The sequence below is a fragment of the Cavenderia fasciculata genome, assembly GCF_000203815.1.
Source record: "Cavenderia fasciculata unplaced genomic scaffold Scf_EU5ZYIE02H8LDV-5, whole genome shotgun sequence".
NCBI classification, from domain to species: Eukaryota; Evosea; class Eumycetozoa; order Acytosteliales; family Cavenderiaceae; genus Cavenderia; species Cavenderia fasciculata.
The window spans coordinates 1,199,282-1,222,225 of NW_004457639.1; the positions used below are offsets into that span (position 1 = coordinate 1,199,282).

At 34.4% G+C, this 22,944-nt stretch overlaps 10 protein-coding genes across 10 annotated transcripts, besides 3 other annotated features; 4 read left to right on the top strand and 6 right to left on the bottom strand.

Annotated features, from left to right (window-relative positions):
* Positions 1-58: 58 nt before the first annotated feature.
* Positions 59-2,752, top strand: DFA_10307 (uncharacterized protein; the record flags this gene model as incomplete). Its single annotated transcript, XM_004354158.1, has 5 exons — positions 59-271; positions 352-581; positions 637-1,707; positions 1,810-2,290; positions 2,711-2,752. The coding sequence occupies 5 exons, from the start codon at positions 59-61 to the stop codon at positions 2,750-2,752; spliced, it is 2,037 nt and encodes a 678-aa protein (XP_004354210.1).
* Positions 2,753-2,815: 63 nt separating this feature from the next.
* On the top strand, positions 2,816-5,257 carry DFA_10308 (uncharacterized protein; the record flags this gene model as incomplete). The annotated part of the gene is made up of 3 exons (XM_004354159.1): positions 2,816-3,028; positions 3,109-5,124; positions 5,189-5,257. 3 exons carry the CDS (start codon positions 2,816-2,818, stop codon positions 5,255-5,257), a joined length of 2,298 nt encoding a protein of 765 aa, XP_004354211.1.
* Positions 5,258-5,486: 229 nt separating this feature from the next.
* ddx18 (putative RNA helicase) lies at positions 5,487-7,493 on the bottom strand (the record flags this gene model as incomplete). The annotated part of the gene is made up of 2 exons (XM_004354160.1): positions 5,487-6,982; positions 7,076-7,493. The coding sequence occupies 2 exons, from the start codon at positions 7,491-7,493 to the stop codon at positions 5,487-5,489; spliced, it is 1,914 nt and encodes a 637-aa protein (XP_004354212.1).
* Positions 7,494-7,902: 409 nt separating this feature from the next.
* Positions 7,903-7,972: a sequence feature (Protein overlapping with rRNA (DFA_10310, EGG15471.1) was converted to a misc_feature.).
* Positions 7,973-8,703: 731 nt separating this feature from the next.
* Positions 8,704-9,029: a sequence feature (Protein overlapping with rRNA (DFA_10310, EGG15471.1) was converted to a misc_feature.).
* Positions 9,030-9,110: 81 nt separating this feature from the next.
* Positions 9,111-12,215: a sequence feature (Protein overlapping with rRNA (DFA_10310, EGG15471.1) was converted to a misc_feature.).
* A 361-nt stretch (positions 12,216-12,576) lies between these two features.
* On the bottom strand, positions 12,577-13,001 carry DFA_10311 (uncharacterized protein; the record flags this gene model as incomplete). Its single annotated transcript, XM_004354162.1, has 3 exons — positions 12,577-12,641; positions 12,704-12,801; positions 12,868-13,001. The coding sequence occupies 3 exons, from the start codon at positions 12,999-13,001 to the stop codon at positions 12,577-12,579; spliced, it is 297 nt and encodes a 98-aa protein (XP_004354214.1).
* Positions 13,002-13,218: 217 nt separating this feature from the next.
* Positions 13,219-14,314, top strand: hcpC (chromo domain-containing protein; the record flags this gene model as incomplete). The annotated part of the gene is made up of 4 exons (XM_004354163.1): positions 13,219-13,404; positions 13,490-14,043; positions 14,115-14,178; positions 14,306-14,314. The coding sequence occupies 4 exons, from the start codon at positions 13,219-13,221 to the stop codon at positions 14,312-14,314; spliced, it is 813 nt and encodes a 270-aa protein (XP_004354215.1).
* Positions 14,315-14,630: 316 nt separating this feature from the next.
* Positions 14,631-15,279, bottom strand: DFA_10313 (uncharacterized protein; the record flags this gene model as incomplete). The annotated part of the gene is made up of 2 exons (XM_004354164.1): positions 14,631-14,789; positions 14,863-15,279. The coding sequence occupies 2 exons, from the start codon at positions 15,277-15,279 to the stop codon at positions 14,631-14,633; spliced, it is 576 nt and encodes a 191-aa protein (XP_004354216.1).
* Positions 15,280-15,503: 224 nt separating this feature from the next.
* On the bottom strand, positions 15,504-17,084 carry DFA_10314 (uncharacterized protein; the record flags this gene model as incomplete). Its single annotated transcript, XM_004354165.1, has 3 exons — positions 15,504-15,878; positions 15,950-16,499; positions 16,564-17,084. 3 exons carry the CDS (start codon positions 17,082-17,084, stop codon positions 15,504-15,506), a joined length of 1,446 nt encoding a protein of 481 aa, XP_004354217.1.
* A 105-nt stretch (positions 17,085-17,189) lies between these two features.
* DFA_10315 (uncharacterized protein) lies at positions 17,190-17,939 on the bottom strand (the record flags this gene model as incomplete). The annotated part of the gene is made up of 2 exons (XM_004354166.1): positions 17,190-17,657; positions 17,733-17,939. The coding sequence occupies 2 exons, from the start codon at positions 17,937-17,939 to the stop codon at positions 17,190-17,192; spliced, it is 675 nt and encodes a 224-aa protein (XP_004354218.1).
* A 122-nt stretch (positions 17,940-18,061) lies between these two features.
* On the bottom strand, positions 18,062-22,611 carry DFA_10316 (uncharacterized protein; the record flags this gene model as incomplete). The annotated part of the gene is made up of 13 exons (XM_004354167.1): positions 18,062-18,096; positions 18,260-18,353; positions 18,487-18,891; positions 19,081-19,211; positions 19,324-19,596; positions 19,689-19,923; positions 20,035-20,316; positions 20,382-20,646; positions 20,742-21,195; positions 21,284-21,586; positions 21,681-21,847; positions 21,954-22,122; positions 22,197-22,611. 13 exons carry the CDS (start codon positions 22,609-22,611, stop codon positions 18,062-18,064), a joined length of 3,228 nt encoding a protein of 1,075 aa, XP_004354219.1.
* A 55-nt stretch (positions 22,612-22,666) lies between these two features.
* Positions 22,667-22,858, top strand: DFA_10317 (uncharacterized protein; the record flags this gene model as incomplete). The annotated part of the gene is made up of 1 exon (XM_004354168.1): positions 22,667-22,858. The coding sequence occupies one exon, from the start codon at positions 22,667-22,669 to the stop codon at positions 22,856-22,858; it is 192 nt and encodes a 63-aa protein (XP_004354220.1).
* Between the last annotated feature and the right edge of the window lie 86 nt (positions 22,859-22,944).

Below are 22,944 nucleotides of genomic sequence, written 5' to 3' on the forward strand. Positions count from 1 at the left end.
TTTATTATTTACTTTTTTTTTTTTTTTTTTATGTGCTCTATCATTGAAAATTAAAAGGATGGATAAATTATTTCATCATGTTTTAATTACAAACAAATATCTATCAAAGTTGATATGGAGTAAGGTGCCTGTAGTACATAGAGTACTGCAAATCGACACAAAGAAGGTGTCTGAAATGGTGTCGTTGGCAGACTATATCACCTTCGGTATCACTGATCGATTCATCCAATCATTTACGTTGGATTATGTTAATACTGTCATTGATCGATCTGTATGTTATACCCATGACTGTTATGATTACTTGATTATTATCTTGTACTAACCTTTATTTATTATCTCTCTCTCTATCAGAATGCAAGATATTATTCAGAGTTGTTTGAATTAATATTGAAAACAAAGAATCAAGTTGCAATGATTCATATGATTGATATATTGACAAGAGTTGATAGATTTATATTCGAACCAAATACACCTTTATCATCAATCATAATCAATATTGAAATGGTTACAATACTACAACAATATCTTACAAGACCTACTTCACCAAACAACACATTTAAATTCAAACAAAGTGATTCATTGTATGAAGTAATGTTGGTATCATCATTTTATTATGGTGATTTGGAGTTTACTAAGATCATTGATGAACGAGAGAAATGATGAAAAGTGTATACCTATTCCTACACAACGTCAAATATTCTATCATTTCAATAATCTTGCAGAACCCAAAGACAATGACAAGATCGTCGTCATGAATGTAGATTTCAATGTGTTGGAACAAATGTTGATAGAGATTATAACCAAATGCTCAAAAGTGTTTGGTGGTGTAACATGGAGACGATTGCTTAGAGGCTCGATTGCACTCAATCTCATCAAGGTGCTAGAGCTCATCGCTCGTCTCCTCTCCTCGGACACGATTATCCTCGTTGAACTTGAATCATTCCCTCCAAGGGGCACAACGCAACACCTCGAATTGTTTCATACTGCCATTGTGAAGCATCTAACCGTCGTATCGCCCCACACCCAAGTCGCTGTCGACAATGACAACATTGACTATTTGGTCTATTGTAGCAAGAATTTTAGTGATTTCTGGAAGATCAATGGTCTATCCATATTTGACAGTGCACTCAAAACAGGCAAACATCGCATCACTAATTATATTTTGGACAATATGGTGTTGTTGGAATGTAAAAAGACTGATGATAATAATAATAATAATAGTAGTAGGATCTCGATTGAAGATATCTCACCACAACTCATTTCTCTCAGAATGATCAACTGTCTGTTTGAATTGGTCACCATCCACCAGTCTGATATCCTCTCGGGTACATTTTCAAAGTTTTTGGGACGGGCTATCCAAGCACAAGATTATTCATTGGCAAAGTACTTGTTAAACGACCAACCGGCGGCTGTTCAAAATGATTTAGAATTTGCATTTGAAATGGCATTAGTGTCAGACAAACAAATTGCTTTGGAGATGCTCGTATCATACTCGGAGAAAACAGGTCAGAGTCTCCCATTGCCACTCAAATCGACGAGCTCGGCAAAAAACCAACGCTATATCTTGGAGAAATTCTCAGTGGCTCATCCAATTCAAGAATTGATCATACCACTCGGTATTCTCGTCAATCAAGAAACTATAAGAATCGTACGATCACTTGGTGGTGACCCAATGAAAATCTTTCCTTTGGAAGATCTTGTAAATGTGTATCTAGACGAAGACCTGTCGTTGCTAAAGTCACTTGTGCAGTCCCAGCCTCTGTACACTCCACATGACGGTCTAGTCGAAAAGATATGTCAATTTTACAGTGCACAACATTTACAATGTCTTGAAGGAATCGACTTTGACTATCATAGAGACCAAGATAAATTTGGACAACTCGTAGAGTTGGCCATTATCAACCAAAATCCAATCAATGGATTAGAGATCATCAAACTATTATTCGATCAGGTAAAGAACAACGAGGATCTATCAAATACAGACAAACAAAAACTGTATGACTCTGAACAGGGATTTATTCAATTTGCATTTTCACACAAGCATGTCGAATCTTTAATGATGGACGACGATGATTCAATAATCGAGTATTTTTGGAATGTTTTGTATTCTGGTCAAAAATACAAAGACAAAAGAGTTATTCTAAAGGGATTCCGCAAGTTTAATAGCGGCATTCAAAACTCCCAACTTTTATCAAAAAAACAATTCACCAAGGTGGTTGATAAATTGTCGCAACTTTCTGAACAAGCAATGAATGGAAATCAAAAAGATATTAAAGAAATCAGAGTTTATGTAGTTGGATTGATTTATGATAGAATTGGGTACTTGTCAATACGATACTCTCACTTTCTGTTGGATTATTTCTTTCAACTTTTGAAACAAAGATCACAAAAAATAATCACACCCAACATATCAAATTATAAACTAATCATCGAAACGTTGTTATCTCTTGGATACCCTTTACATCAAGACATTATAACAAATCATAGAAACAACAATTCCATTAGACCAACAAAACTAGTCGGTTTTTTTAAAAATATTATCTCAAAAAAAAACAAATAATAATAATAATAATAACAATAATAATAATAATAATAATAATAATAATAATAATAATAATAATAATAATAATAATAATAATAATAATAATAATAATAATAATATGTAAATAAATTGACTCAACAAACACCCTTTTGTTATTTTTATTCTTAGTGTCATAAACTTGAAAATTTAATCATTAAGAATCAACATTAAATTTTCAAATATATTTTCTTTTTCTTTATTTTTTTGCAAACATAAATATATTATAACTAAGTTATGGATCAGTTATTTCATCATGTTTTAATTACAAACAAATATCTATCAAAGTTGATATGGAATCAAGTGCCTGTAGTACATAGAGTATTGCAAATCGATGCAAAGAAGGAGTCTGGAATGTTGTCGTTGGCAGACTACATCACCTATGGTATCACTGATCGATTCATCCAATCATTTACATTGGATTATGTTAATACTGTCATTGATCGATCTGTATGTTATACTATTATACCACCTTATTACATTTGTCATATTGTACTAACCTTTATTTATTATACTATTATTTTTGATAGAACCCAAGATATTATTCAGAGTTGTTTGAATTAATATTGAAAACAAAGAATCAAGTTGCAATGATTCATATGATTGATATATTAACTCGAGTTGATAGATTTATATTCGAACCACATACACCGTTAGCAATGATCATCAATATTGAAATGGTTACAACACTACAACAATATCTTACAAGACCTACTTCACCAAACAACACATTTAAATTCAAACAAAGTGATTCACTGTATGAAGTAATGTTGGTATCATCATTTTATTATGGTGATTTGGAGTTACTAAGATCATTGATGAACGAGAGAAATGATGAAAAGTGTATACCTATTCCTACACAACGTCAAATATTCTATCATTTCAATAATCTTGCAGAACCCAAAGACAATTACAAGATCATCGTCATGAATGTAGATTTCAATGTGTTGGAACAAATGTTGATAGAGATTATAACCAAATGCTCAAAGGTGTTTGATAGTGTAGCATGGAGACGATTGCTTAGAGACTCGCTTACACTCAATCTCATCAAGGTGCTAGAGCTCATCGCTAGTCTCTACAGTATCCAATCCCAACGAATCGCATCGGCCAAGGAAGAAGAGATCCATTTGGATACGAATATCCTCATTGAACTTGAATCATTCCCTCCACGGTGCACAACCCAACACCTCGAATTGTTTCATACTGCCATTGTCAAACATCTAAAAGTCGTATGTCCTTACACCCAAGTCGCTGTCGACAATGACAACATTGACTATTTGGTCTATTGTAGCAAGAATTTTAGTGATTTCTGGAAGATCAATGGTCTATCCATATTTGACAGTGCACTCAAAACAGGCAAACATCGCATCACTAATTATATTTTAGATAATAGTGTATTGTTGGAATGTAAAAAAAACAATAATAATAATAATAATAATAATAGTATTATCTCGATCGAAGATATCTCGTCACAACTCATCTCTCTTAAAATGATCAACTGCCTGTTTGAATTGGTCACCATCCACTCTGATATCCTTTCAGGTACATTTTCAAAGTTTTTGGGACGGGCTATTCAAGCACAAGATTATTCATTGGCAAAGTACTTGTTGAACGAGATCAACCAACAACAAGACGAGGCAGCCACCGTTTGTGTTAAAAATGATTTAGATTTTGCATTTGAAATGGCATTAATGTCAGACAAACAAATTGCTTTGGAGATGCTCGCCTCGTACTCGAAGAAAAAAGGAGTGACTCTGATCTTGCCACTCAAATCAATGAGTGTTAGCTCGGCAGAAAACCAATGCTATGTCTTGGAGAGATTCTCAGCGGCTTGTCCAATTGAAGAATTGGTCATACCGCCGGGTGTTCGTGTGAATCGAGACACTATTAGAATCGTACGATCGCTTGGTGGTGACCCAATGAAAATCTTTCCTTTGAAAGGTCTTATAAATGCACATCTGGATGGAGACCTGTCGTTGCTAAAGTCACTTGTGCAGTCCCAACCTCTGTACACTCCACATGACGGTCTAGTCGAAAAGATATGTCAATTTTACAGTGCACAACATTTACAATGTCTTGAAGGCGTAGATTATGCAAGACAAGATAAATTTGGACAACTCGTAGAGTTGGCCATTATCAACCAAAATCCAACCAATGGATTAGAGATCATCAAACTATTATTCGATCAAGTAAAGAACAACGAGGATCTATCAAATGCAGACAAACAAAAACTGTATGACTCTGAACAGGGATTTATTCAATTTGCATTTTCACACAAACATGTCGAATCTTTAATGATGGACGACGATGATTCAATAATCGAGTATTTTTGGAATGATTTGTATTCTGGTCAAAAATACAAAGATAAAAGAATCATTTTAATGGGATTCCACAAGTTTAATAGCGGCGTACAAAACTACACACTTTTAAGATTAGGTCCTCCAATTGCAAAAAAACAATTCATCAAGGTGATTGATAAATTATTACAACTGTCTGAACAGGCAATGAATGGAAATCAAAAAGATATTAATGAAATTAGAGATTATGTATTGAGATCGATTTATGATAGAATTACAAACTTGTCAATACGAAGCTCTCATTTTATTTTAGATTATTTCTTTCAACTTTTGCAACATAGAAAAATCACCGCACCCAACATATCAAATTATAAACCAATAACTGAAATATTATTATCCCTTGGATACCCTTTACATCAAGATATTATAACAAATCAAAGACAACCATCCAACAAAATAATTGGTTTTTTTAAAAATATAATTAAAAAAAACAAATAATTAAAAATATAATAATAACAATGTAACTCTATGTAATAAATAAAATAATAATAACAAAATTTGTATTTATAATATTTATATAATTAATTTTATTTTTTGATTTATTTATAATTTTATTTACCATATGGATTTTCTTCAGAAAAACCATTACGAGTGTAAGAAGCTGGTTGAGAACGATCACGAGAACCACCAGGTCTTTGAGCCTTGTCCTTTGATTCGTATTTGCTGAGAGCAGAGGTGGAGATGATGTTGGTGAGTGGGATTTTGGGTGGGTTTTGGAAGCCAAAGGCAATCGAGACGTGGCCGAGTTGGAGACTGTTGACGTCAAAGATGTCCTTGAGCGAGTGAGAGGCGTACGAGAGAATGTAACTACGGTAGGCGTCACGGGCCGAGTTGTGGAGGTAAAAGTTGTGCGAGATGAGCTTCTCGAGCTGTTCTTGCACGTTGGATACCTTCTTTTGGGGGAACTCGTACTCGTTGAGGGGCACCTTGGCGAGCTTGAGGTACTTGAGGAAACCGAGTTCTTGTGGCAACAAAAACATGAGGGCACGTCCCTTTTTGCCGGTGCCTCTGGCGGTACGACCGACACGATGGATGTATTCCTTGGGATCATCAGGTGGGTCGTATTGGATGATCCAGTCAACCGAGGGGATATCTACGCCACGAGCAGCGACGTCGGTGCAGAGAAGGATTCCCTTTTGGGCATTGACAAACTCGTAAAAGGTGTTGGTACGCAACGTTTGCTTTTGTTTGCCGTGGAACGCCAAGACTGGGATATCGATGTAGTTGAGGAGTTCGGCGTGGAACTTGACAGAGTTACATGAAGAGAAGAAAACGATTACCTTTTTGTTGAGATTCTTTTTGAGGAATGTGTAGAGGAGCAGGAAACGCTTCTCGGATGGACAGACGACGTATCCTTGCTCCAAACCCTCGACGGTCGATACTTGACGGTCGTCGTCGACACCGACGTAGACTGGGTCGCTTCTAAACGACACACGGGCAATAGCGTCGACCTTGTTGCTTTGAGTGGCCGAAAAGAGCATGGTCTGACGCTCCTTGGGGAGGAGCTTGACAATCTGATGCATCTCCTCTTCGAAACCAACTTCGAGCATACGGTCAGCCTCATCAATGACAAGACACTTGAGGTTCTTGACAACGAATCCACGTGTGTTTTGCAAGTGGTCCAACAAACGACCGGGAGTGGCAACGAGCAAGTTGACACCCTTGACGAGACGCTCAGCCTCGGCCTTTTTGTCGGCACCGCCCATAATGATACCGTGTGTCTGTGAATGGTGAGCCATCAACTCGGCAGCGACACCGTAGATTTGCAAAGCCAACTCACGTGTTGGCGACATGATAATGACACCGGTTCCATTACGTGGATAAAAGTTGGACTTGACCAACACCTCGATGGCGGGGATAAGGAATGCCAATGTCTTGCCCGAACCCGTACGAGCAGCACCCAACATATCACGTCCTTGGAGTAATGGTACAATCGACTTTGCTTGAATTGGTGTCATTGTCTTGAATCCCATCGTTGCAATTGCCAACTTTGTCTTTTCTTCAATTGGTAACTTTTCAAATTCAATATTACCTTCAATTCCTAATTCTACAAAAAGATATAGTATGAATAGTATTAGTATAAGTAGATATAAATCAATTGAGAGAGAAAGATATAGAGAGTGAGATTGAATAAACACACCTTCAGCAGTAACATTATCGGCATTATTATTATTTTCTTCTTCTTGTTCTTGTTCTTGTTCAACTTGTTCTTCTTCTTCATCATCATCTTGTTCTTGTTCTTGTTGTTGTTTTAATGATTTCTTTTCTTGTATTTGTTGAACTATATTTTTCTTTTTTTGGTTTCTATCTTGTTCTTGTTCGAGTGATGGTACGACAGACTTGACTTGTTCCTTTTCTTGTGTTGATTTTGCAGATGCTAAACGTTCAATTTCAGATTGCTTATTGTTACTATTACTATTATTATTATTACCACTGGCAGCATTCTTTTGTTTCTTGACAACTTTCTTTGCTGTAGTAGCTACTATATTTTCGACTTTTTGAGATACTGACGAGGAGGATGATTCCCCATCAATCTCTTTTCTCTTTTTCTGAACCATATCTATATATCTACAACTCCTTCTCTTTCTCCTATCACAACTAAACTAAACAAACAAACAAAACTAAATTAAACGTTGCCGTGAAAGAAAAGCGACCGAGAGGTACTGTGCTGTCTCGTTCGTTTCTCTTTTTTTTTTTTTTTTTTATAAACATTTTTTTCGATTTTTTCGATTTTTTAGAAACGAAGTACGACAAACTATGCAACCTTTTATTCATTTGTTTGTCGATTGATATTTATATCTATGAATATTGTGATTGATCAATTGCTGGGCTCATCAGACTAGAGTCAAGCTCAACAGGGTCTTCTTTCCCCGCTATTGATGCCAAGCCCGTTCCCTTGGCTGTGGTTTCGCTGTATGGTAGTTAGGGACAGTGGGAATGTCATTTATCCATTCATGCGCGAATTAGATGACGAGGCATTTGGCTACGTTACGTTTACTCCTCAGAGACTTTAGCTCTGACAGATGGCTCGGGTCTGGTGAGACTTTATCCATCATAACCCCTCTCGAGGCGGACCGACTATATCTTAAGCTTGCGCCGACTGACATTTAGTCTGTGAACTGCATTCATACCATCTACAAACACGTAGTGGGTTAGAACTTGGCTGCGTGATTAACTCTATTCATCAACTTTTTACTTATATCCTTTGCGAGGCCCTCAACTTGGTTTCCCAGTTGGTTAGTATTGATGACTTAACAAGTCGTTTCCGCAATTTGACAGTCTGGCCAACTCTTGTTGTGTAAGACACGTTAGCATATTAGAGCAATCCTGAAACCGATATATCAGGCCAATACACTTTTCTCTCCAAAGGGTATTATAGAGAGTCATAGTTACTCCCGCCGTTTACCCGTGCTAGGTTGAATCTCTTCACTTTGACATTCAGAGCACTGGGCAGGAATCACCCCTGGTCAACAGGCTTTCGCCTTTTCCAGGGGCTTTGTTTTAATTAAACAGTTAGATTAATCTGTGGAGAGAGGAAATATAGATATCTATATATAGAATCATAATATACATATATGTATGTATATATATATATATATATATAGAATCATGTCATTAAAAAAGATAATTAACAAAGGGACTAAAATTTCGAAATAAAATGAAAAGACGCGAAACGTCAGAAGATTTTTCTTTGTCATTAATTTGCAAAAGGCAAATATTGCAATGAATGAATGAAAGGCCACAATCACATGTTTATTTAATTATTAGTTCCTTTATTCATATATTTATATTTATATCACATTATCATCATGGGTAACAATCAAAGTACCAGTGGTGGAAATGATGTGGGAGAGGGAGGAAGATTGAATGAAGATACGTTCAGAGAGATTGGTAAACCAGTGGCATCTTTTTACGATCACAAAACTAATCACTCTATCGTTATAACTAGAACTGCATTCCTCACCTACAATGAAAAGACGAGACAACATATATCTACTGTACCTTCCATCAGAAATATATCGGTTGTCATCTACCACAATGAATATGATATCATTGTAACTGGTGAAGATGATCTTTGTATTAGAGTTTATAGAGTATGCTATACATATACATATACATATTACAATTGTATATTAATATTCAATTATTCATTCATTCATTCTTTTTAAATGTAGGCAAGTACAGGTCAATTAATTAATACTTTACCTGTATCAGCTACTGCTCCCTCCTCTACTTCATCTGCAACACAAACACAAAAGAATGAAAAGTCATCACAACCACAAGCACATCGAGAAGTTATCAAATCATTATTATTATTGGATGAATTCCAAGATGAAGATGATTATGATGAATCATTGTTACTGTTGTCTGGTGGTAACGATGGAACGATTAGATTGTGGAATGTAGAGACGGGTGAGTTGGTGGCGGTGTATGTCGTGTCGAATAATCCGACTGGAGGGTCGTCCTATGACGACACACCGATTGCCGGCGTGTCATCTCTTGTTTTTGACCTTAGATCAAAGGTGATTGTGGCTGGTTGCTCAGATGGCATCATTCGAACATTCTCGTATCGGGATCGTATGATGACCGGACAGTTTGAGGGCCATGGCAGAGGTGCTATCTTAAACGTGGTCATTACCAACAATGGACTACTCGTCTCATCGTCACTTGACCAAACTATTCGATTATGGTCACTCGAAACGGGGACTGCTATTGCTGGCATCACTCATTTTGCACAGACTCTCAGTTATGATGCCTATAGAGATGTTTTGTTTGCTGGATCGAGTGAAATGGGTACTGTAACAGTCATCAAGATTGAACAGCGTGCCAGTACTACTGCTGGCGGACAAGATGGAAAGAGTGTATTTAAAAAGATTAATATGCTTGATTTTAATAGGTCGGCTGTCTTGCACCACCATTTCAACACGTTGGCAGACTCGATCATCGTCACTACACTCGAGAGTAATATATTGTTTGTGCCAAATGTCACGGGTATCCCATTCGACCAAAAGGATTTAAAAGCAAAACGACTATATGGAAACTCTAACCACCACGACCGCGACAATAATAGCAAGTTCCTTATATCCAACCACCAACAAATTAGTACTAGTACTCAATCAATGATGATGGCATCATCTCCACCACTGTCTTCATCATCAATGATACTGTCGGCACAGTCTGAAAAACAACTTAGAATTGAAGAAGAGTTGGACCGAGAGTTGGAACAACTCAGCAACTCATTGTCACAATTGGACTCGACTACGATTGAAAAGGGGTTGGAGGATCTGAGATTCATCGAGATTGACGACAATTCAAAAGAGATTATAGACGAACATGACGAGACGTCCAAGAACCTCATCGACAGGATGTCTCAGCTTTCCAAACTGTCTTTTGACCTGTTTGACGAAAAGGATGATATATCAAGATTGAGACGATCAAAGTTTAACGAAGAATTGACACGTTTAAAGCAGTTGGTTGTAGAGTTGGACAAAGAGTATAGTACAAGTCTGCACGAGTTGGTTGTGGATCAGGCGATCGGACAGACTGTACTACACCCTGAAAAGGCACGTGATACTAAAGAGTTGGATATAGCTAGACGTCGTCAAGAGATTGTCGAGAGACATCGTCGCGAGTTGGAAGAGTTTGACAAGTCGACTGAAACCGAGTTACAACGATTCGATCAACGTCTCCCTAAACTTGTTAATCGTACCGTCCATTTGTTACTCTCCAACAGCGAGTCATTGCGTCGGTCAAAGGTTGATTTAGAGTTGGCTCTAAACACACATATTTCTAATTCATTCCCTTTGATTCGTCGTGACAATATTAATAGTAGTGTTGCCGAACACCAATACAAGTATCATGTAGGACCGTTAGTATCTGTACATGCAAGTAATGTGTTTATAGGTATTGAAAACGGACCCTCTGCACCCCAGTTGGTTGCCATCAAGATGCTGCCACCGGGTGTCCCCATCCAACCACCTTCATCTCATCCCAATCTCACTAATATCTGGACTGCCCGAACCATCAACAACCAGCAATCAACTAATGTCGTCATGGAGTATTGTTCAGGCGGTGATATTAAACAGTTTGTCGAAGAGTTTGACAATCACACCGTCCCATTACCCCTCGTCCAAAGTATCGTCCATCAAATCCTACTATGTCTGTCACATCTCCATGACCGCCAACTAGTCATTCGCGACCTGTCTCCAAGCCACGTTCTCATTGGGTCCGACCACCAAGTACGTCTCACTCATCTAGGTATCATGCGTGCACTCGGTGGGTATGCCAGCGAAGTTGATGAAGATGGAAACTATTATATTGCACCAGAAATCCTTAGTCGTGCCATCAACACGTCGTCTGACATGTGGTCGTTGGGAGTCGTCCTCATCTTCCTCTTGCAAACACAAACTGAGCGTGAAACCACCCCACTCTTCCACGGACACGATGACAAGACACTGCTAGAATCGATGATCAAGGTCGTAGGAAGACCATTCTCCAAAGATATTGAACAAATGAGTGTACAGTGTAATATGGACGATCAAGGAAACGAGTTGTTGGCACATGCCAGTAGTCTCCCAGTTCCATTCGAAGACACAATCGTCATTCTCAAAAAATATATATCTCGTGCCGACAAGACAACTCTAGATTTTATCATCCAACTTTTACAATTCTGTCCACACAATAGAATAACTGCTAAACAAGCCTTAAATCATTCGTTTTTTATTCAATCAAATAGTGGTAGTAATAATATTAATAATAATAATAATAATAGTGGTAGTGGTAGTAGTTATAATAATGACTATAACGAATACAACAATAGTTATAGTAGTACACCAAGTACTCCTTCGACACCAGTTGGTTCTACAAGATCACCAAAATTATCAAATGATGAAATATTACCAACTATAGATATTTCAACAAATCCATCTATCACTATTACAAATGAAGAAAAGGAAAAGGAAAAGGAAATGGAAAAGGAAATAGATGATGATGAACTTGAAAATATTTTAAAAGAATATAGTGATAATGAAATAGTTGTCACCATTAAAGATGATGATGATGATGAAATAGAACAAGATCAAGAAATACAAGTAGAAGAAAAGAAAGTGGAAGAGGTGGAAAAAATAGAAGAAAAGGAGGAGGAAGAGGAAGAGGAAATTGTAAATGATAATCTTGTTGTTGATCAAGAAGAAGTAGAAAAAGAAGAAGAAAAGACAAATGTTGAAGAAAGAGAAAAGGATGAAATTGAAGTTTCTATATCCTCTTTACCCTCCTCTTAAAAAAAAAAGGAGATTTATTATTATCATTGTAGAGAAATTTAAATTAATAAAACCATATTAACCAACCACCCTATATAACCAACCATGTACATGTAACTATTTTCTTTTCTTTTTTTCTTTCTTGTTGTTTGTGGAACCATGGTTTAATAATTATTATTTTGAATTCCAAACAAATATCGATATTATATTGCCATTCACTTGATATATGGCTGCATTTCCAAACATGACAAATATTAATTAATTACTTTGTTAATTAATTACTTTGTTAACTATATTTGGGGGAATGATGATAAATCGACACAATTGTTGAATTCTTTCTATTCATTCCTATTCATCATTCTTATTCACACCAAGATTCTGATTAATGATCAACACCAAATATTTTATCGTGATCTGGTTCTTCACCTTTCTTTTTCAATTCTCTCACTATTAAAAGAGGTTAGAACATAGGTCTTAAATAAATAAATATTGTTCTTGAAACTACATACTTTGATGATATTGATTCATCGATGTTAATTCCTCTTCACCTTGTTTCAATAATAGTTCAACTGTATCAAAATCCTTTACATTGTATTCCTTATTATCACTAAATTGTACAAACTATTAATACTATTATCTTTGTATGTTATTTGTTTGTTTATTGTTTACATACCCAAACTTTGATCTAGTATACTTTAACATCATTTCACGATTCGAAAACTTTGGACATTGTAATGCTGATCGTAGACATCTACGATACAAACTCAATACTAACTTTTGATTCTCTTTAATCACTCTACTTGACATTATTATTACTACTATTATTACTATCTTTGAAACGACCGATGTCAAAAATTCGAAATCATTATGATGGCGGAGCTGGCACTCTGTGCAAAAACTTAAAGATGGGGTTTGTGTGTGATGTTCGAAAGGTTTCATTGTGTTTTTGTTAATTAATATCAAAAACAAGAGATTGTTGTTGTGTATATTTTTATATTAGACTAATAATAATAGTTATAAAGCTATGGCAAAAAAGAAGAAACAAACAAAGAAGACAGAAGAGGTTGAAGAAGAACCAGAATTCAACGTTGAAGAGATTCTAGCTAGAAAAGTATATGTATGTCTTTTGTTAAAAAGTAGAGTAGAGGGAATAGAGAGTGTAAAAGGGAATACAAAGGATAGAAAAGAGAAAGAGAAAGAGAGAAAGAATGTTATTTTATACTGTAATGATTGACTTGACTGATTACTTACTTATGTTAATATTATTGTTTGTTGTTTGTTATAATAATTTCTAGAGAAACAAAACATTTTATTTGATAAAATGGGATTCATATGCAAGAAAGGATTCAACATGGGAAGATTCAGCACATGTGTTTTGTTCAGACTTGGTAGATAAACTTGAAGAAGAATTCAAGGACAAGGAGAGTGCAGAATCACAAAAAAGTATTGAAGAGGAGTTTAAATTCCCCTTTGAAACGATCGATGCCGAGATGGGAGACGATGATGATGATGAAGATGAAGAAGAAGAGGAAACAAAGAGCAACAACAAAAAAGATAACAAAAAGCCAACACCAAAGAAAAAGGCACAAACCACAACCAACAAAAAGAGAACCTCTGAACCTCCAACAACACCAACCAAAAAATCAAAGTCTGCCTCCAAAGACGACACCAAAGAGGAAAAAGATGAATTCTCAAATGTCAATGGAAAGCGATCCACTCGTAACAGCAGTATGGCTGCTGCAAACATTGGTGGTACTCCCGTCAAGATTGGTTTCCCTCCAGGTGAAAAAGTTGATAAAATCATGGGTTGTAAAGAAAACAATAATGAAATCATGTTTTTTATTAAATGGTAAAATAGATAGATAGATCGGATAGATAGAAATGGATAAAGATATAAATATTAATACTATTTATTTTTAGGGTTGGTAAATCCGAATGCTCATATGTTACGAGTAATGAACTTCGTATTATAGAACCACAAATGGTGATTGATTTCTATCAATCAAAACTATCATTTGAAAAGAAAAAAGCTTTGTGATAGAGAGAGAAAGAGAGAAAAAGATAACTTGTGTCTCTCTGGAATAATTATGGAATTCTTTTTTTTTTTTTAGTTAAGTTAGTTTACCCATCCACCTGTTCTTCCATGTACAAAACAAAACAATACAACCCTAACCCAACCAACAATAACCAATCAAACAATCAACCACCAAACAATAACAAATAATTAATTAATTTCTTAAAATGAAGAATTAAATGAATTAAAAGAGAATTAAACATTGGATGTGTTCCAAAAATCAAATCAACCAAACCATTATTAATTATTAATTATTATTTATATTATATAATAAATCAAATCGATTATTTTGTAAATGGCTATATATTATATTATATTATATTATCTATAAGTATTTTGATTTTGTTGCGTTTATTTTATATTTATCTTCTTCTTCCAACTGTAACCCAACCATCTTCATCTGGTTCATTTTTCTTTCTATTATTATTATCATTATTATTATCATTATTATTTTCTGTCATGTCTGAATCATCTTCCATCATACTATCATCACCATCTCCATCAATATCTTCATCAGAATCCTTAAATTTAAATATGAATGATTAGTTGTGACACACGTACAAATATAAATTACTTTTACATTTTTTTACATACATCATCATTCATTGGTTTAATACATCTATCTACAGCTGAACCCATTTCAGGTCCGATTAATTGAACTACTTGAGCAAATTGACCACGAACACAAAGGTTGAATGCTTGAACGACGAGTTCAGCAACTTCACCGCAGCTTTGATCCTCTGCAACGGTATTTAATTCCTGTGAAAGACAATCCTCGAGAATAGGTGCAATCATATCTGTATGTACGGGTTTACCCATCAAGAACAAGTCCAATACATCTTGTCTCATCTCTTCAGCCTTTGAAGAAGATCCGAATCCTCCCCATTGATTCTCTACTGCCAATTGTAATGCTGTCCATTGTTTAAAGATACGTGCTACTGCTTCATCAAAGATTGTCCAAATCTCTTCATTTGTTGGTTGGTGTTGAATTGGTTGTTGTTGTCCTTCCATTCTCTATATATATATATCGTACTGTCACTCTCTTTATATCTTTTAAAACGAAGGGAGGTGAGTCGGTTCATTCGTTCGTTTTAAGGTTGACTACTTCAAAATTTTCGATTTTTTTGAATTTTTTTGTAAATTATTTAGATTAAAAATAGATATATATACTAGTATATAAATCCTAATTATAATTATTTATTATTTATTAATTATTATTTAATTTAAATATTATATTATAGATGACTTGGGACATCACCATCAAGTATTACATTTGATTTTAATTTTCCAATTATATTTCCACCGCCGACAGATCCATTATTGATTGGAGATGAAGTGATGGATGGACGATATGGAGTGGACGGAGAAGGAGGTGGTGCCATATTTCCATTGGCAGGTTGATACTTTGTTGGTGTTGAAAATGGTGTAGTCGTAGTAGAAGTACTAGTTTGTTGTTGTTCATCCAAACTATTTCCAGCTTCTTTTAATAAAAATTCAATCCACATGTCTGTAACTGATTTATCACCTTCAGTACCATTATTTATACTACCACCTGGTGTCATTTGCGCTCCAAAGAATGGTATTGACCATTGTCTCTTTGTTAATCCAATCTAAATAAATTAAATTAAATAAATATTAATATCTATATTTTTTTTAATATACTTTGTATTTTTTGACATACAGAAATCTTTTCATCTTCAGTAAATGATAACATTTTAGCGATGAGAGCCAAAACTTCAGTCTTTTTGTTACCCTTGAAATAAGTAAGGAACAATTTACTAACGACACGTTTATCTACAGAATCTTGTTCATTGAGACACATGTCACTGAGACGCATGATGTTTTTGTCAAATGCCTTTTTGAGTGGTTCAATATCCTCTCGCAAAGTGTACAATTCTTTGGCTTTGAGTTCTAGTTGAATGTTACAATCGACAATGGTTTGTTGTGACTCTGCATATTCCAATTTTAATCGTTCAAACATTTGTTTCTCTAGTTTGAGCTTGTCAATCTCTTGCAACGATTCTTTGAGCTTTTGATTGACTCCAACCAATTCAGTTTGGATGGCTGATTCTTGATCCGCTTGGAATTGTTCTAATACAGAGTTTAGATTATTAATTACAACATTTGATCGTTTCACCTCTTCCTCTTTTTCATTCAATTCATTTCTTAATCTTTCAATCTCTTGATTCATTTCATTACTATTTTTACTCTTTTCTTCAAATTCTTTTAATCTAAAAAAATAATAAATAAATATATATGTTTATATTTGTTTTGTGTTTCTAATATTCTACATACTTTTGAGTTAATTCATTGATTTTTTCTTCATTATCCAAATCTGATATAGTATGATTTTCTTCAACTTCAATTAAATATTGTCTTAATCTTGTCAATTCTTTGGTTGATTTTGTTATTTGTTCTTTTAATTGTTCTTTTGTTTCTCCTCCTTTTTCAGATTGATCTTTTATATTATTATTATTATCTGATTCGGTAGATGTTACAACAACAACAGGTTGTGGTGATGGTGGTGGAGGAGGAGTTGATTCTATAGTTGTTTTTAATTGTTTAATTTCTTGATCTTTTGACTCAATTAATTGTTTTAAAAGTGTAAATGTCGATTCATCATCACTATTATTATTACTATTATTATTACTATTATTATTGTTGAAAAAAGAATGAATTTCTTTAAATTGATTTTCAAATGATTCATTTTGTTTCTTTAAATTATCAACTACCAATGTCCATTTTGATTGATCACCATCTTGTTGATTTCTTAATACCTCATTTTCTTCTTGTAATGTTTCCAATTGATGATTCATTTTATATATCTTTTCCTTTTGTAATGATTGTAATGTTACAATTTCATTTTGATAATTTTCCGATTGGTTCTACATATCAACAACAATAACAACAAAACTTTTTGATTAGTTTTCATCCAAGATAACAAATATCAGTAAATTACTAAACCAAATTCTACCTACCTTTAATTGTTCCTTTAAATAATTAATTTCATCTTCATTATTATTATTATTATTATTATTATTTGATCCACCATTTTGATTTCCATGATTATTATGATTATCTTCATAAATTAAATTAACATCATTTTCAAATGTTATTCCCAAGTTTGTATTATTAATCTTTACATTTTCTATTGTTCCATCATTGTTTGTATTTGTATCATTTTCATCTTCTGTCGTTGTCGTTGTCATTGTTGTTTGAGGTGAAATGATTGAATTCTTTAGATTAACAATAACAGATTTCAAATCGTCCATCTCTTTTTGTTTTTCAGACATGAGTGAACCAAATTCCTTTGAAACAGATACAATCCTTTCTTCAGACTCCTGTACCCTCTTTTCCATATCTCCAACAGTCTCTTTATATTTGTTAATCTAGATAAAATTAATAATCAATTAAGTAAGAGTGTTCACATGAATGTACTATATTATATATTATATTATATTTACTTGAGCTCTTAATAAAACAGGATCATCGTTATCTTGTTGTTGATTGTCAATCATTTGACTACTTGAATGGTTTCCATTTAGATTACTGCCATTCTTTTCTTCATTCATACGACGATACTCTTCATCATACTCTGTCTCTGTTGTCATAACATCTTTGATCTGATTGAGTTGATCTGTTAATGACGCAAACCAACCTCCATTGCTCATTGTTGTTACTTGCTAGCTACTACTATACTCTTTTCTAAGAGTTTTTGATTATTATTATTTTAAACTAAAATACTACTTCTGGCAATGAATAAATAAATAAGACTGAATGTAAAATATATTTATTATGTTGTTGTTGTATGCATGTACTCAAACACTACTACAAATATAGATAGATAGAGGGTGGTGAAGTACTTCAAAAATGAGTCATTTGAGCCTTTATTTCAAAATGAGGAGAAAAAATTGAAAATTTTTACAAAGAGATTTGAAAAAAAAAAAAGAGAGTTAGTATGACTCAAAAAATGAAATAAATATAATCATACCTTTGAGAGCCCAAATTGTGTTGATGCCTCGGTTTTTACCCTGGCAATTAATTTGTCTTTCCATATCTTGACGGACGGTGACCATTTTTCCAAACTTTAAAAATACCAAGTAGCAGCATATTACGTGCTGCATTAACATCCCGGTTGAAACTTTTTCCACAACCAGTGCACAAAACACGTTTCCAGGACACAGCCATTCTGTGCTTGTTGTGTAGGGACTTACTTGCTTTTCTAATCTCTGGACCATATTTATTCTGTCCGTGTCGATAGTCGAACTTTTTTGTTGATGACGAAGACGATTGGGTCGAGGCAACTTTTTGAGAGTCCTGACGCGATTCAGTCTCCGAACCGGCAACATCTGACGGTGTCACCTTCCTTGTTCGACATTGACCTGCCACATTCAAAAGATTGTGTGATTGGAGTTTCTTGTCCAAATCATCGATGGATTTGAGGAACCCCAACGACTCTTTGTATTCTTTTGAATGGGTGTCTTGCTTGACGAGTGCTAAACGATGCCGGTGGTCACTGCATCGAAGGAAACTATTACCTTTAGCAGCGGATTGACATGCTTCGCTGATAGGTGAGCACTGTTGGACATTGGTCGGTTGGCCTCCATCCTTTTCTTTACCAAGCTTGAGATGGCATTTCTCCAGATGAAAACCATCCTTTGGATCCTCATGAGGTTCGTTGAGGTCATGATGGATCAAGTTTTCCTCCTCTTGGTGGAAAAAACAATCAAAATGTTGCTAAAAAGTTTAAAGAGAATTAATAAATTTAATTAAATGTTTAAATAAAATGATAATTTTAATTAAGAAACTTACTCTTGACGTGTTGTATTCATTAATATAGACAACGGAATATTGTTTGGACTTTAACTTGTTGGCAACAGTCTTGGCTGCAAATGTTGTTACCTTGCCACGAGTGTTGTGTCCAAATTTGGCATTTCCAAAAACTATTTTAAAAAAAAAAGGAAAAGGAAAAAAGGAAAAAAAAAATACATATTAATATATATACACTTTTTAATACATTAATATTCTTTTTGAAAATGATTTATAAATACATACATATGATTGTATTGTCTTGAATGTACTGATTCCTTTCAGAATCGTTCATACTTGAATACTTGGTTGGGAAATGATCTTTAAAGAGATCAAGAATGTAGTTGTCAAATTGTTGGTAAAACTCTTTGTTCAACTTTTGCTTTTTGAAAGCAAAGTTCCTCTTCCAAGATAGTACGATTGGATCATTGATGGCTTCGAAATAGATATCGAAATAATCACAATACTTTTCATAATAGTCCAGCCTAGATTGGAATGTTTGAGGGTTAAGGACATTGACTATATATAAATATATAAATAAAAAAATAATGAATTAATAATTATTTAATAATTAAAATAAAACAAACAAATATTATAAAATGTATACATACACTTGAGAGATGGTAAACAGGATTCAAAACTTTTGATGGCCTTTCCCATATGACAAGAGATTTTCTCTAAAAGAAACTTGGTGTTTCTTTTAACCATAAGAGTATCCATTCTCATGTCCAGAACCTTGTCATCGTGATTGTTAACGACAGTAATTGAGCACGTGTTGGGATCGATACCAATGGCAATGACATCCTTCAAAGACTTTCCAGCAAATTCTTTCTCCATTGCAACTTGCTTGTTGTACAGCTTGTTGGGTTTGTTCCCAGGCTTGTACTTGATTGTTCTAAAAGTCACGGTGGCTGATGCACCATTGGTGGTGACAGACACCTTCTTGTCGAATGTTACTGTGACATATGGTAAAGATGATGAAGATGAAGAAGTAGATGGTGTAGTGGTAGTTGAGGTATTTTCATACTTTACTCCTTTGTTTACTATCTCTTGAAACATTTCTTCTTTCGAAAAAGTTATTGTGCCTTTTGCAAGAAGTGCTCGATTTTTATCATGAGATCCTTTTTTAAAACCATGCAATTTGTTGTGTTGTTCAATTGCATTCTTTGCCTTTTCTCCAGTTTGCAAAGTAGCAGCTACCCTTGCCACATCTTCATTACCTTTATATTTCTTTAATGCCTAAAGAAAGAAAATTAGTAATTGAAATAATAATTTGTGAATGTAATAAATATTGAAATACTTACGCTTGCAAATCTATTGTCATTGTTTGTTTTCCTCCTTTCCTCATCCTTTTGTTTTTCAACATCAGTGGGAGGGGTGGCCGGAAGATACACCCTCTTGGTGTTTGTGAAAAGCCTTGGATCGTATTTGTACAAGCCTGGGAAGAGAGTGGCGATGGCATAGCTTGGGTTACCCTCGTGATCTTTTTCGACATTGGCCTTTTTTAAACCCAAACATTTCAAAAGGTTTTTAGCATGTTCTCTTGTAAACATGAATTGGATATCAAATCTATTAAAATGAATAAATAATAGGAATAATAATAAAAGTTAATACATTGATTTATAATTAATAGATACATAAATATATAAATATATTTAACCTACCCAAGAGATGGTATAATGGATGAAATATTGATGAGCCCGGGAATAAACACGGTTGGTGTTCGGGTATCGCTAATCTGTTGGAGATCAGCATTTCTTTTTTCTGCCTCTATTGTGATCTTCTTCAGTTCATCCAACTCGCGGATTCGAATGCTGTCATGTTTCATTCTTTGATTGAATTTACCTTTTGGGTTGCGTGGTGAAGATGTGTTGGGTGATGAAGATGGTGAGTTTGTCAAATCATCAACTGTCAAAGATGTATTTGGGGACTTTTGCAACTTGATAGAAGCTTCTCTTCTTTCCTTTATGATAGCTTCCCTTCTTTTGTGAGCATCTTCCTTTTTCTTTTTGATAATATTTTTTCTTCTGCTCACCCGATTGTCATATTTTGCTTCCTTTTTCTTCTTCTTGTCATCTGATAAGTTGTTATACTCATCAATAACTTGTTGGTTATAACCTATAAATAAATAAATAAATAAAAAAGATTGAAAATAAATTAATATATGAATATTATATTAAATAGGTTTGTTTTTTTTTTTGCTTACCACCAAGGATTTCTATGGTTTTGTAGACACCATCTGATAGATCATATGTGACAACACGGTCTGCTTTCTTTTCTTCATCTTCTTCTTCTTCACCTTCTTCATCTTCTTCACCTTCTTCATCTTCTTCACCTTCTTCTTGAACTGGTTGTTGGTCTTTCTCAGCTCTTTTTAATCTCGTATTAGAAAAATTATAAATAGTATCACGAACCAACTTTTTAACCTTTTTAATTTCTTCTTGGTTCTTTCCAAGATCCTTTATCTTCCTATCCTTGTAGGTGTTTAACAACTGTTTTAAATGGTTATCTAGAATAAGAAGAAAAAGAAAAAGAAAAAAGAATTAATAATAGGGAAAATATAAATGATCATAAAACTATATTTATATATTTATATGACATACAAGTTGAAACCATGATATTATTTTTAATGTTGATCACGATCACATTAACCCAGTTTTTTGAGTTGTTACAACGGAACTGTCTCAACTTTTGAAGCATTTGAAGCATTTTGGGTCTCTTTTGCATCTCTTTTTCCAAAAATGGAGCAACATGTTTCATGAAAAAGCATCTACAAAGAAATAAATTAAAATAAATTAAATTAAATTAAATTAGTCACCAATTTAGACACTACTAACCACCTCTACTATGGTAATTAAAATAAATTAAAATCTTACAATGAGTAAATTGAATCATTGGATAGATCCTCCACGGTGTCAATACGAGGTACCGGATGTTTACCCATTGCTGAAAAAATAGCGTCTCCTCCAAGAGCAAAGTATCTTATCATCCATTCAATCGACGTTCTGTCAAATCTAAAAGTGGTGAGATTTTCTTTTAGTTGATCTAAAGAAAAAAAAAAGAGTTAGTTTTTGATTGATTCATTATCTTTTTTTTTCTTTTTCTTTTTCTTGACTTACTTTCAGTAAGCTTGCATTGAGTTTGAAAAAACTTAACAACAAATGGAACAGGTGTTCCATTTGACTCAAAGCACTTGTTGTTGGTGGCTATTAGATTGAGAAAAGTTGTGGTTTGATTTCCAATAAAATTGGCCAACTTTCTAATGCTCTGAATTAGTTCGTCGTTTGTTGGTACTGGTGATATTGTTGTTGTTGTTGTTGTTGTTGTTGTTGATTGGTCATCTGTAGTGTCCATATTGTTGGACGTTGTTGACGATGACGATGACGATGATGATGATGATGATGATGATGATGATTGGTCATCTGTAATGTCCATAGATTTGAACGTCCAATATGATGATGATGAAGAGTTTGATTTCTTTTTCTTCTTCTTTTTCTTTTGAGTTTCGTTACTCACAATTGTTGAATACTTCATTACGTATGAAGTGTATGATAATTGAGAGTCTGGTAACGATTCACCCTCTTTGAAGATGATTGATGGTCGATTGGCGTTTGAAGCCTTGTTCTTTCCAGCAGGCTTCCCAGCCTTTGACGTTGGAGCCTTGTTCTTTCCAGCAGGCTTTGACTTTGGTTTGGAAACCGGTGGGTCAACTGAGGAGGAGGAGGAGGAGGAGGAGGAGGAGGAGGAGGAGGAGGAGGTTGTAGTTGTAGAGATGGTTTGATCATCATCATCAGGATCCATTGGAGTGGTAGATGTAAAAGTGGTCGAGTCGTCCTTTTTGACTCTTTTTACTGGTTTCTTCTTCTC